The sequence below is a fragment of the Phascolarctos cinereus genome, unplaced genomic scaffold (assembly GCF_003287225.1).
Source record: "Phascolarctos cinereus isolate Bilbo 61053 unplaced genomic scaffold, phaCin_HiC Scaffold_931;HRSCAF=1586, whole genome shotgun sequence".
Classification (NCBI taxonomy): domain Eukaryota; kingdom Metazoa; phylum Chordata; class Mammalia; order Diprotodontia; family Phascolarctidae; genus Phascolarctos; species Phascolarctos cinereus.
The window spans coordinates 1-13,445 of NW_027556326.1; the positions used below are offsets into that span (position 1 = coordinate 1).

The 13,445-nt window shown below is 34.5% G+C and overlaps 1 protein-coding gene across 1 annotated transcript; it reads right to left on the reverse strand.

Annotated features, from left to right (window-relative positions):
• Window positions 1-200: 200 nt before the first annotated feature.
• LOC144455099 (transcriptional regulator ATRX-like) lies at window positions 201-10,913 on the reverse strand (the record flags this gene model as incomplete). Its single annotated transcript, XM_078148068.1, has 5 exons — window positions 10,782-10,913; window positions 6,219-6,389; window positions 980-1,118; window positions 422-531; window positions 201-308 (listed from the first exon to the last, which is right to left on the reverse strand). Coding segments are annotated over exons 1-5 (660 nt in total), but the record flags the coding sequence as incomplete, so codon positions are not given.
• Window positions 10,914-13,445: the final 2,532 nt, after the last annotated feature.

Consider the following 13,445-nt stretch of genomic DNA (forward strand, 5'->3'; position numbering starts at 1 on the left):
TATTCTCAAGCCTACCAAAAGTTCCTACCTTTCAAAAGCTTTACATTCTCAAGGGGATACAGCAAGAGACATGTCCACATGATAATCTTTAAATATATACAAAATGAAAATAGGATTCAAGAGGAGTAAAATCTAAAATCTACATTCTTTTAAATAGATTGGAGACAGTGGTCATGAGAATTGAATAGGGTAATAATTACGGAAGCCAGGATGCTATTTGGCTCTTTATCAATGAAGATGGGCAAGTAAGGACTCAGAATAATCGCCCGGTGAAAGTCTTGGTCATTAAGAAAGGAATAGCCATAATTCTGAATCAGCAAAAAGTACAAAATGTTTTAGGAAGTTTAATATGTGCCATATTAAATTTCAAGATAATAAGATAACAATATATGACTCATCCCGGATTTTTATGGTATCTTACCTGTAGTGTCTTTCCAAGACCCATACAGTGGGCAAGAATGCATCCTGAGCCTGGTGATTTCTTTCTTTGTATTACAGATTCACAACAGCAATCCCACATAAACTGAACACCTATGTAAAACAAATTAATAAAAGAACCTTAAACTTCATGTAATTTTTTTAAATGAAAATTTCTAATTTTTAACAAGAACTATGGAATAGGACAAGAACTATGTTCCTATTCTCTGAGTCTCCAGGCCTTTGCACATGTTGAATATATAACATATTTTTGGTGAGTTTAAGTTTAAAAAGATTATTAAATTCGTACTTGCTAAAGATAATTTTTATCATTTGTTTCATATATATGTTTATTTAAAGAAATTTAAATGACTGTGTTTAATAGCGCCAATAATTTTCAAATGCTTCAAATGCAAAACAAGACATACTACACACACATCCCACAGACATTTCCCTTTTACCAAAGCATGCAAAGTATAAATTAAATGTGAAAACAACTGAAAAAGAATTATGCAAACAAGTAATTTAAAACTGTATTTTAAATATATCAATATATACTTACCATCTATTTGATGAGGTTTCAATTTGGTAACCAGGTTTTTATGAATCTGAACCAAGGGTTCTTTGGTTTCTTCATCTTCATCTAAAACAAGTTTGGTTGTTATTGGACGCTCAGTAGGTGAAGCATAACTATCTACCACCTGCAAGAAAAAGGGAGAATAACAGTTGACTGTCAGGAAAATAAAAGCAGGAACAATTAATGTAATAAATTCTTTTTATCTTTAGCTAGTATGGATTTAAAAATTTTCTTTTCACTTCAGTTAAACTCATCAAATATTATATTTCAAACATAGGGGAAACTCAGAGAATATGATCATAGCTTCTATCCTCAAGTATCCTATTCTATTAAAGGTAATTAATTGCTTCTGTTTTAAACATTCTGGGTAACTCCAGTTCTATAGGAAAAATTTCCCAGAGAAAAAAGTTAATTCAGGAAATCACAGATTCAGTTGTAAACAACTATTGAGGTCATCAAAGTCACAGTCAGAACTAATGATAAACAAGAAAGAAGTTAATGGCTTGAACAGAGTTTGGACTTTGGGAGAATACTGAATGGATTCAGTAGAAAGGAGCATCACTATTTCTCAGCAGTGCATGTCATATTCACAAAAATTAATCATGTGTTAGGGCATAAATACCTCAAATGCAGAAAAATTAAAGGTTTCTTTTTGACAATAATGAAACAAAAATACTATTTATCAAAAAGGTTGGAAACAAAGATAAAAATTTAATTTAAAAACTAAACTAAATAATTCAATTCTAAAGAATGGATGTCAGGTACCTAGGTGGTGTTGTAGTGCCCAGAGCTCCAGGCCTGAAGTCAGGAAGTCCTGAGTTCAAATCCCATCTCAGACACTTAACAGCTCTATGATCTTGGACCAAGTCACTTAATCTTGTTTGCCTCAGTTACCTCATCTACAAAAGGAGCTAAAGAAGGAAATGGCAAACCATTCCAGTATCTCTGCCAAGAAATCCTAACTGGGGTTATGAAGAGTGCACAACTGGAAAATGAGTGAACAACCACAAAGAATGGATAATTGAAGAACAAATTACAGAAGCAATCAATAATTGAATTAAAGATGATGACAACACTGAGACAACATACCAAAATTTGTGGGATGCTGCCAAAACAGTAATTAAAGGAAAATAGGGTCATTCAGCTAATAAGTCCCTGTGGCTGCATTTGAACCCAGTTCTTCCTGACTCCACACTCAGTGCTCTGTGTGCCACCTAGCTGCTTCTCAACTTAACCAAAAAGTGGACTCACTGAAAAACAAAGTCTAAAATTTGGAAGGTGGTTTAGAGAGAGAAACTTAATAGGGTTAAGGTTATTTACTAACAAAAATAAATGACCTTTATAACAATTGAAGGGCAAATAATTTGAGAATTCAAAAAAAAAAGACATACTAGTATCTTTTAGAAACAGGAGGCAAAAGAAAAACAGGAAGAACTCATCAATCACACCCTAAAAGAAACAACAAAATGAAAATGTTTGGGATCATGTTGGCCAAAACTCAGAGCTTTCAAGTCAAAGAAAAAATGCTACAATTAGCCATACAGAAAAATACTAAAGGCCCAAAGATAGCAGCTACTTACAGAAAAGATTATATACATATATATATATATATATATATATATGTATATATATATGCATATATATGTGTGTATATTATATATATGTATGTATGTGTGTGTGTGTGTGTGTGTGTATATATATATATATATATATATATATATATATATATATATATATATATATATATATATATATATTGACGAGAAAATGGAGTTAAGTGACTTCTCCAAGGTCACACAGCTAGCAAGTGTCAAATGTTTGGTCCGAGGCCGGATTTGAACTCAGGTCCTCCTGACTCCAGGGCTGGTGTTCTATCTACTGTGCCACCCAGCTGCCTCAAGAAAAAATTTTAACATAATGTTTCAGAAAGCAAAATATAAAGGATTTAAATGAGTATAAGTCTACGGGGTAAAAACTGAACCTTTTAACACAGAAGATCATTCAAGCATTCCAGATGAAAAATCCAGAAGAAGAATCTTTGAAATCAAAACTTGGGAAACAAGAATACATTTGAACAATGGAAAGCAGCTTGATTAAGTACTTCAATAAAAGTTAAACAGATAAGAGTCCTTGCAGAAGGAAATTCAGCAAATCTAAAGACTCCAAGAAATGGGCTAAAAATTTTGACCAAAACTCCTAGGGAAATTAGAGAGTAGTCTCTCAGAAATTAAGTTTGGATCAACACTTCACACCATATGCCAAGACAGATTCCAAATGGATACATGTTAAATGGTCACATCATAAAGAAAAATTAGAGGTGCTAGAAAAATTACCTCTTGATAAATATGTGGCCACAGATTCATGATCAAGTCAAGGAAAGAGATAAATACAAATGACAAAATGTGCAATAAAAAAGTGATCCCAATTGCCCAATCAAGACTAATGTAGTTAAAATTAGAAGAGAAAAAGGAAAAGGAGGTGAGGAGGTGGAATTTTTTAGTAAGTTTCTGTTAAAGGGCTAATTTCAAAAATGAATGAGGAACTGATTCATAGATTTGAATAGTCAATTCTCAAAGGAAAAAATCCAAAGAATAGGAATAGTCCTATGATAAAAATGCTGTTTTCCACTCCACAATAAAGCAAATTGTTTCTCTTTGGCTCTGTTTTTTCTAAATAGATATTCTTCACTTCCAAAATGATATAATATGTACATACAATACAGTTTGAAATTTTTAAAGTATTATGTAATGGAAGATATTATTATCATTAAGATGTATTCCTCGGAGGAGGAAGAAGGGTTTGTCTATAAACTTTTATGTTATCTTTTTGACCAGAAGTCCAGCAATTATTACCTAAACATCATGAAATTATTATGCATAAGCTCAAAATGATTAGCTATGACTAGGCATATGAAAAGTCATAACATAAGAAAATTAGCACCATACAATAAGGGAAGAAGTCAACTAAGAAAAAAAATATGCTTATATCTGTTATTTCTGATCAGTTTCTAATAGATCAAATGTATAGGGAATTAATTAATACAGATATATAAAACTGATAATCATTCTTCAGTGGTGAAATGGTGAAAGTATACTGAGAGATATAACGAAAATGTTTGTTCCCATAAATTTGGAGCAAACAGCTAGAGAAGTAACTAAGTAAAACAGAATACATTAGGTCTCATGTTTTTCTGACAGAAGTTAGTAAGTAGGACAAGGTTAAGTTTAATACACTTATAAACATTAGCTTCTCTACCTCCAGGAGGAGCTAGCACACCTTTTTCTGAACATGGGATGTATGAAGAAGGAGGAATGACATGTCAAGGAGTAATTGTGTAATAGGCGTACCTGAAAGTTGGGCACTCTGGAGTACTCAGCCAATGAGGAAACAGGAAGGACTTTGTGGCCAGGATTAGAGACAAATAGTGAACTCCTGTTTTGGTACGCTCGTCATTGCAACTGTGTAATAAATTGGGCTTTTAACTTCATCCCTCCTGAGTCTGAATGAGTTATTTCTCACATATACTAACCAAATAATGCTGATAAGAGTTGCATGCTATTAACAACTACTATTAGAAGTCTGGATATTACATACTATTGGGAAAAGTTCTATAACTTAACTCATGTTGTAGGATTTTACATTAAGTCATAATTTCGGAACAAAGTATTAAATAGCTAATTAAGATGGGCAAAACACTTTACAAACATTCTCTCATCTGGTCCTCACAACAATCCTTGTAAGGTAGGTTCAATTCAGTTCAACAAACATTTATTAAGCACCTACTAAGTACTAGAGGAGACAGGATGGAACAAGAGCACTTGAACACGTAGAGGGATTGATCTTGGTAAGGAGTAAGGCCACTTCATCTTCTGAGCCGGGGTAAAGGAAAAGAAAGTGCAGAAAGCACCTGAGTGATAGGAGATGGTTTGTTTGTTTATTCATTTGTTTGTTTGTTTGTTTGTTTAATATTGTTTCATTTTTGAGACCTGGGGTCTCCTTTCCTCCCCTTGATGGAAATGTGGCAGCCATTCTTACCAATGCAAACCCCAGTGATTATCAGCACAGAACTTTTTACTGGTTGTTTCTTAACTCAGAACTCTCATTTCAAGTAATTCACTAGCTTCAGCTTCCCTGATAGTATGGGTTACAGTTTTATTAACCTGCCTTTTTCTTCCTTCCTCATTAAGACCTGAGTTGAAATTAATCCTCAGAGATTTACTATTTGTGTAACTCTGGACAAGTCCCTTAACTGTGTACCTCAGTTTTCTCATCTAAAAACTAGCGTCTAATTTTCAAGGTTATTTGTGAGGGTCAAATGAAATAATAAATGTATATATGTTTATATACATAGAAACATACCAATGTCAACAAATATTATTGCACTATGTAAATGTTAGATAAATGTTACTTCTTTTATCTGTCAGTGTTTTTGTTACAAGAAATGACTCCCTGAGAGGAGGAAAAGGACATATATAGAAATGATGATGAAGGGAAAATATCAATAAAAATTATTTTAAAAAAGAAAACAACTCATTGTAAAGAGCAGATTTACACACAAACAGGGAAGTAAAAATGTAAGGCAAATTTTCTTAAGATCTAAGTGTGTTGGCAGAATATCCAAATATGTAACTTGTACAGGTGTTTTGAAGGTTAAAGACCAACATACTACTAATAATACTAACAACAATAGCCAACCTTTATAAAGAATCTTCTATTGCCAAAGATAACAAAATCTATTTTGTACCATGTACTTGGAATCCCTAGATGGTTATGTTCAGCAAATAGTCCATGATATCCAACTATGGCTTATAGGAGAGGTTAAAAAAAAATGTTTTCAATGAATTATTACCCACTTGAATAAAATTAATGGCCACAGAAGTTCTATGTAAATCTGAAGCAGTCAACATCCATTTACACAATATTATGAATGCTTCCAGGTAAACTTCAAAGTCATTAGATTAGTCTATGCAGACTTGAAGAATTTATGTGTTTTTTTTGTTTGTTTGTTGGTTTTGTTTTTGTTTGTTAGGCAATTGGGGTTAACTGACTTGCCCAGGGTCACACAGCTAGTAAGTATCAAGTGTTTGGTCTGAGGCCGGATTTGAACTCAGGTCCTCCTGACTTAAGGGCTGGTGCTCTATCGAATGCATCACCTAGCTGCCCCCAGAATTTATGATTAACAGGAATTCAAGAAGAATCAACTCTAACATTTAGTAATTATTACCTCTCTTAATTTTTTTCTTTCTTGCTCCCTTTCAGCAAGGCGTTTTCTCCTTCTCTCTTCTTCTTTAAGTGCTTTCTGTGTTTCTCTTAGTAATTTATAATCTTCAAGGATACTTCTAATTTTCTTTCTACCTTTTCCTGATGACTTTGACTCAACATCTTCAGAACTGCTCTATAATAATTTGAAGTAATCATTAAATATAGGGAAAAAACACCCAGAATCCAATACAAACTAACAAAAATGAAATCATTATTCGACGCATATAGATTAAGGGTAAGACTTAAGAAGAATACTTTAAATGCACTAAAGTACATGGTAAGAGACAACTATACTATTTTGAGCATCTGCTATGTTTTTAAAAGTATCAAAGATAAATTTACAACAAATGTAGTAATTAATGGACATCTGATAATCATGTAGGGGCAGCTAGTTAATGCAGTTGATAAAGCACTGGGCCTGGAGTCAGGAAGACTCATCTTCCTGAGTTCAAATCTGGCCTCAGGCACTTATTGGCTGTGTGACCCTAAGAAAGTCACTTCACTATTTGACTCAGTTTCCTCATTTGTAAAATGAGCTGAAGAAGGAAATGGCAAAACCCTTCATGATCTCTGCCTAGAAAACCCCACATAGGGTGACAAAGAGTCAGACGCAACTGAAAAGTGACTGAACAAGAAAAACTAATAAGCATTTAATAAAATAATTCTATGTATAAAAATATAAAAATTACAAAGGTTTATCTATCTAAATGCTTATACCTGAAAAGTGTCTTATACTTCATGCTGTAAATGAAATGAAGTAGAAAACAAATTTAGCACGAATCCTACGATGCACAGTGTTTGTGAAATTTCATAAAACGAAAAAAAGGCATGGCAAAAAGTCATTTCTTTAGTATGGCTTCAGGAATATGCATTTAGGAATAGCAAATGGTTACAGGATATATTACTAATGATAACAAAGATAATCTATGTTCTAGTAGAAAAGCACCTAAATACATCTAGCTGTATTACATTATGTCATAAAATGTAGAATGAATGCATGCGTGTATCTTGGATAAATATGTCATCTTTGAAAATTAATCTTTAGTTTGAACTGCAAAAAACCATATACACATGTGTATTTTAAAACTGGTTACACACACAAAATGCCAGAGAAAGAATAATCCATTATTGAAGAGAATAAAGGTTAATGTGTACCTTATCATGTTCGCTTGATAAATTCTCCTGTATTTTGATATGTTTCCTTTTCTTTTTCCGTTTGTAACTACGTTGATTATTGTCTACCTTTACATTTGTTGCTGATCTGGTGGGGAATAAAGATGAAACTGAGTATCATAATAAAATGTAAAGTAATCCTAAATCCAATGGAGAATACACACACATACTCTATCACAAATCAATATCTCTATTTCTATTACTCTATCACTTATTGTGCAGTCATTTTTCTAACCTAGAAATTAAGATCAGACACTGCATTTTCTCCAACATGTGGCAGGTGTGAGGGATGGCTCACAGTGAAGTTCCCTCATTAGTATCTCCCTGCTACTCTCTTACCTCCCTGCCCCGCTCCTATCTCTCTCCTGCACTCTGCCTGAGTGTGAGAGATGGCCTGCAGTGCAGTTCCCACAAGCCTAGGTTTCCTTCCTCCAGAAAGCCTTGAGTTAAGTTTCCATTTTCCCTGATAAGCTTCTATTTCTCCATCATCACGTCAGCATGGGTGGGGGAGCTCGGTTGCCTGGTTGCTCCTACTTCCTAGTACACATACACATCTAGCCCAAACATGGGCATATTTGCTTCTATTGGGTATTAGCTGCCACATTTAGAATGCACACCCTGAGTACCCAGTCAAAGGAGAAAGGGGTAAGAGAGTGGAGGGGGCATCGCGTTAGGGGATAAAAAGCCAAGGGTGCGGCTCCCAACTCCTACTCTCCTGGCTGGCAATGGCAACTAGGGGAGGTACCCTTTCTCATGAGAAAGCGATAAACTCCTTTCTGCTTTCAAGGTATCTAAGTCTTTGTTTTTCTTTTGAGTGTGTGGTCTCTGTCCCACACACAGGGAACCTAGTTGACTCTCATCAACTTCTGTAATTCATATGGACACAAATGAGAAAGGATTATTTCACACATAGAGGTTTAAGTAAAACAACAAAAACAACAAAACAGCAAAATCGATAGTATTCAGCTAAAGCATTACCTTCACTTTCCTTTACATTAACAGCCTTTCTAGTACTCTGCTAAATGATATTGATAATGGACAAACCTATGATCTTTTCTTGTTTATAATTTCTTAAACATTTTTTACTTAAAAAGCATTTTTATTAAACTTACCTCTTTCATTGAGTTACAAATAATAACTATGAGGCCCTCAAAACATAGTTGTGTAGTCCAGCAAAATAAACTCCCACATTAGCCATATCTCTCCACATTTTATGTTTATTTACTCTCTGGCAGGAAATAAGTGCATTTTCCTTCTTTTAGACGCATGTTTATTACTACATTAATAGGAGCTTTAAAAAATTTGAAAGCCGTTTTACCCCACAATGTAATCAATATTCTTCTCTTTTCACTTTACTCTGCATGAGTCTGGAGTCTTCCTATTTTCCTTTGAAATTATTCATGTTTTATGGTACAATAATATTTTATTACATTCATGCACCACAACTTGTTCAGCCAGTTTCCAATAAAAGGACACCCACTAGTTTCCAATTTTTGGCAACCACAAAAAGAGGTACTATAAAAATTTTCACAAGTTGGCAAAAGGAAAGAGTTATTCTAAAAATTTTCTATACGTATAGATCATTTCCCTCTTTCATTGTTTCAGGGGAATATGTCAAACAACTGAGTCAAATGATATGCACTTCCAAGACTTTGCTTCCCCATTTCAGATCCATCCTTGTCCCTTTGGTGAATTTTTCCTGGAACCTCCATTTTAAGTAAGCAGACACATTTCACTATCCATACTTTGCCATTGTGCCCTTCAACTTCCATCTCTCAGGTTCCTTTTATGAGTCCTCTTCCCTTCATAAGAATGTAAGGTCCTTGAGGGTAAGGACTACATTTCTTTCTGTTTTTATTTGAAATACAATACTCAGATTAATAAATACTTTTTGACTGGATTTCTTTACTTGGGCACGGATCTAAATTGCTTTCCAGAATGACTTGGACCAATTCACATTTCTACCAAAAGTGCAATTAATTACAATTATTAAAATTAATGTAGTGATAATGAAAGCTTCAAAAATGTGCAAAGTGTAAATGTTACCTCATTTTCTCACAACAACCGAGTCTAGTATTATTGTCATTTTAGAAATAAGGAAATTAAGGCTGAGAAGGATTGTGTGCTTAAGAGTAGATTTGAACTCAAGTGTTTGAGCTTCAAGTCCTACACTGTAAAATCTAGGTACTTCCTGAGTAGAGAACTTTTTTGCAATGATTTTCCCCTCGTAACAAGAAACAGACAATTTTTGATACTTTATATTTATTTGTAAAAAGAAAAATTAAATTTTATTCAATCATAAGTATCCATTTTATCCTGTAAGATCCTTTTTATCTTTTCTTTAGCTACAAATTTTTCTCTTAAAAATTGGGAAGGTAATTTCTTTCCTTTCTCTCCAATCCTATATCCAAATTATATTGGTGTAGGGTGTTGATCTAAACCTAATTTTTACAAGTCTATGTATGATCCTGGGTTTATCAAACATAATGCTTCTGCCCTGCCTGAGGTCAAGATTTATTTTAACCAAGGTCCTTGTTTGAACTCTGTGATAATATTTATCTTTCATGTGCTTTCATATGTTTCTTGTAAGCAAAAGAATATTTTGTTGCACTTTGTTTTCTAACTTACTTTGCTATTCTCTTCCACTATAGTGACAGTTCACTTGATCTGTATCCACAGATAAGACTGTTAATTGTGCATTTTCTTCCTTCTTTTCTTATATATTTTCCTCTCTCTACCTCACCTTTTTTTTTTTTTGAGGCAATCAGGGTTAAATGACAGAGACACAAAGCTAGTAAGTGTTAGTGTCTGAGGCTGGATTTGAACTCAGGTCCTCCTGACTCCAAGGCCAGAACTCCATCCATTGTGCCACCTAGCTATCCTGTAGAGGGCTGGGTTTAAGTGTCCTACTGGGTTTAAGATCCAGGACAAAGCAGACCTTTGCCCAGGCTTAACCCACAGGGCTCAAGGCAGGGTTCTCTAAATCTCCCCCTGCAAGGGACGTTCTGGAGACATTCCGTCTCATTCTCTGAACCTTAGATTTACTTATCACCCTCTATGCAGGTGACACCTAGGCACCAGGGAAAAGTCTTGGAGTTTTGCATCCCAATCTAGGAACTCTGATTACAAGAAAATAGGTATTGTCACTTATCAGCAGATGTTCGGGAAGTGTCTCATGGGGATGACTCTTTGTAGGTAGGCTAGATTTTCTCTATATAACCTGTACCCTCAGATGAATAAACTGAGTCAGTCCTTACTGCTTCACCTGGCCCATGTCTCTAAATTATTTCATGCCTTCCCGTTTGGTGCACTATATGATTGCTGGCAACATTTGGCTCCCTGAATAGCGAACAAATTGGAAGTCCGAGGAAGGTGGCTCCCTTGTACTCTGAAGAAAAGAAAACGCGTGGTGGCTACTGCGCTGTGGAACAAGGTCCTTGGCTGCTGGACGCTGTGAATTCAAGGTAAAGGGAGCGATGGTCATTACAAATTATCCCTTAGCATTTTAGGGCAAAAAGGGGAAACCTCGAGGCTTAAATAGGAGATTAAAAAAAATGGAAGAAAAAGATTAGAAGAAAAGATTAGAAACAGGCTCGGTAATAGAGCATAAGAATAGAAAGGAAAAGGGGCTCAAGCATAAAAAATAGTGTTTCTTTGGAAAGGCCACATGCACTTATTTTCGGCTTTGGGAGGCGTGCCTGGGATCTAAAGTATGGGTCAAACACAAAGCGGAATCATAGACAAAGAATGCTATCTAAAACTTTTCAAGGAAATAGTGACAGAAAGGGGTTTATTTATTACAAATAGTCAACTACAGGAATTTTGGAACATGCAAAAAATATGTCTCACTCCTCCAGAGAACGTGCCATGAGCAACAAAAGTGCCCAGGGTAAATGCAGGGGCGGGAACAGAGGAAGAAGAAGAGACAAATAGACTATCGATGAGAGGCTTAGAATTGCAGAAGAGGATGAGGTGAAAGTTGTGTGTTCACTTTCTCTTAACAACACAACTGACGGGCAGCTAGGTGGTGCAGTGGATAAAGCACCATCCCTGCAGTCAGAAGGACCTGAGTTCAAACTGGCATCAGACCAAACACTTGACACTTACTAGCTGTGTGACCCTGGGCAAGTCACTTAACCTCAACTGCCTAAAAATAAAAAATTAAAATTAAAAAAAAAAGAACTGGAGAAAGCTCATTCTCCAAACGAGTTGTCTGATTTGTGTAGGGGATTTATGAAGTCTCTGAACCAAGAGTCTCTGTCATTATGTTATCTGTTCTATGTGAGTATCTGTGTGTATGTGTGTAATTTGAAACTGTTTGCAGCTAGCTACCTTTCTCCCCTTTCCCCCTCCCTAATACCAGCCACCTCCGGGGGCGGGTGGATGGGGGAAAAAGAAGAAAAAATATTTTATTATTTAGGTTATATGATTGGTAAAAGGCAAGGAAGTGTGAGCATGTAGGAAAGAGGAGTATGTGGAGCAAGCTTAAGGAAGGCATAATTTATTTGCACAGTGTGATTAGAGGTTTTGAAAGTAAAAGGGTTTTGAAACTTTTTGAAATTGTTAGGAAAAAATTCTCTTTCTTTTTTGCATTCTAAAGCTCTGGCCAAAGCTTTGGGTAAAATTGAAAGATTATCAAAGATAAGTTGTTGGAAAATATTCTCTTCCTTTCTCTCGCATTCCAACCTTGGTCAAGTTGGGGTGTGAGAGACAGAATGAGAATAGTGAAAAGGAGGGTGCACCCCCTCAGGTCATAAAGAAAAGTTTTTTATGTATTTAGAATGTAATCAAAAGATAATTTAGCTCATTCAAGTTAGTAATTTGTTTGTTTCAAGTTTTAAAAATCTACTATTGTTACAAATTGGTAAACTTTTGTATTGTTTTGTGTCATGTCAAACAATTTTTAATAATTTAGATGTTATTAAAATGTGAATTAAAAAAGACTGAAAAACAGTGGAAAGCTGTGTAAAAGCCAGCTAAATTATTTTGTCAAGTCCGGTTAATCTTGCTTTGTCATGTTTTATAACAGTCAATTAGAAAATCAGGTATTTCCATCTAATTTAATTAAAGAACAGCTCATAGTTAAAACAATTTGACTATCACTTATGAAAATTACCAGATTCTTAATGAAATTATTTGAAGTTACTGTTTTAATGTTAACACCTAGAATTTTTAATTACTTATGAGTGGAAAGGAGGGGCACAAGGCAATTCCCTCTACTTTGTAAATTTGCCAGGGCTCTGGAAACTATCTGTTGTGGGCAAGGTCATCTGCCCTGAAAAAAAAAAACTTGTTAGGATTACGCAGTTCCTAAACAATTAATTCAGCTTGCTGAGAAGCTGCAACTTTATGAAATGATTTCTAATAATTGGTGTTTTTTTTTTACCAGAACAAGTTTAAATTTGAAAAAGAAAGATGTTAAGTGAAATCTCTTATATACGTGGTCCTACTAAATCTTTGTTACTTATTATAAGTCCATGGGAGTAAAATTAACTGTATCTGGCTTTAAGCCATGATTAGTGAAACTTACTGCTTAAGGTGAAAGACTCTTAGGACTATAATTGTGTTTTGAGTTTTAATTTGGGTATAGTCATCTCTATTAAATTAGTATTTGGAGTTTTCCTATTATGTTCCTTTAAGAAGGAATATTTTCCACCATGTGGAAAAATTTTGTTCATAATACTATCAAACTTGTTAGGCAGAAATATTCCCAAACAAAAATAATTTGTTATATGGAAGATAAATTTAGCAAACTCTCTTTATTAATGTGTGAGCTTTAACAAGCTCTTCAGTCTCAAAGATTTATAATACTCCTGATAAGGCACAAAAGAAATCACCCTTTGCTTACTTTAGATATATGGTTTCACAGTCTATGATTAGACCCCCAAAATATTACAAAATAGGCAAGATTCTTTAAAAACTCTTAAAGATATTAATTAGCTTTAGCCTGCCTAGTAGATCACCACTAATCAATTATTTTAAGATGAATTTAAACTAAGTACAATAACAGATAGCA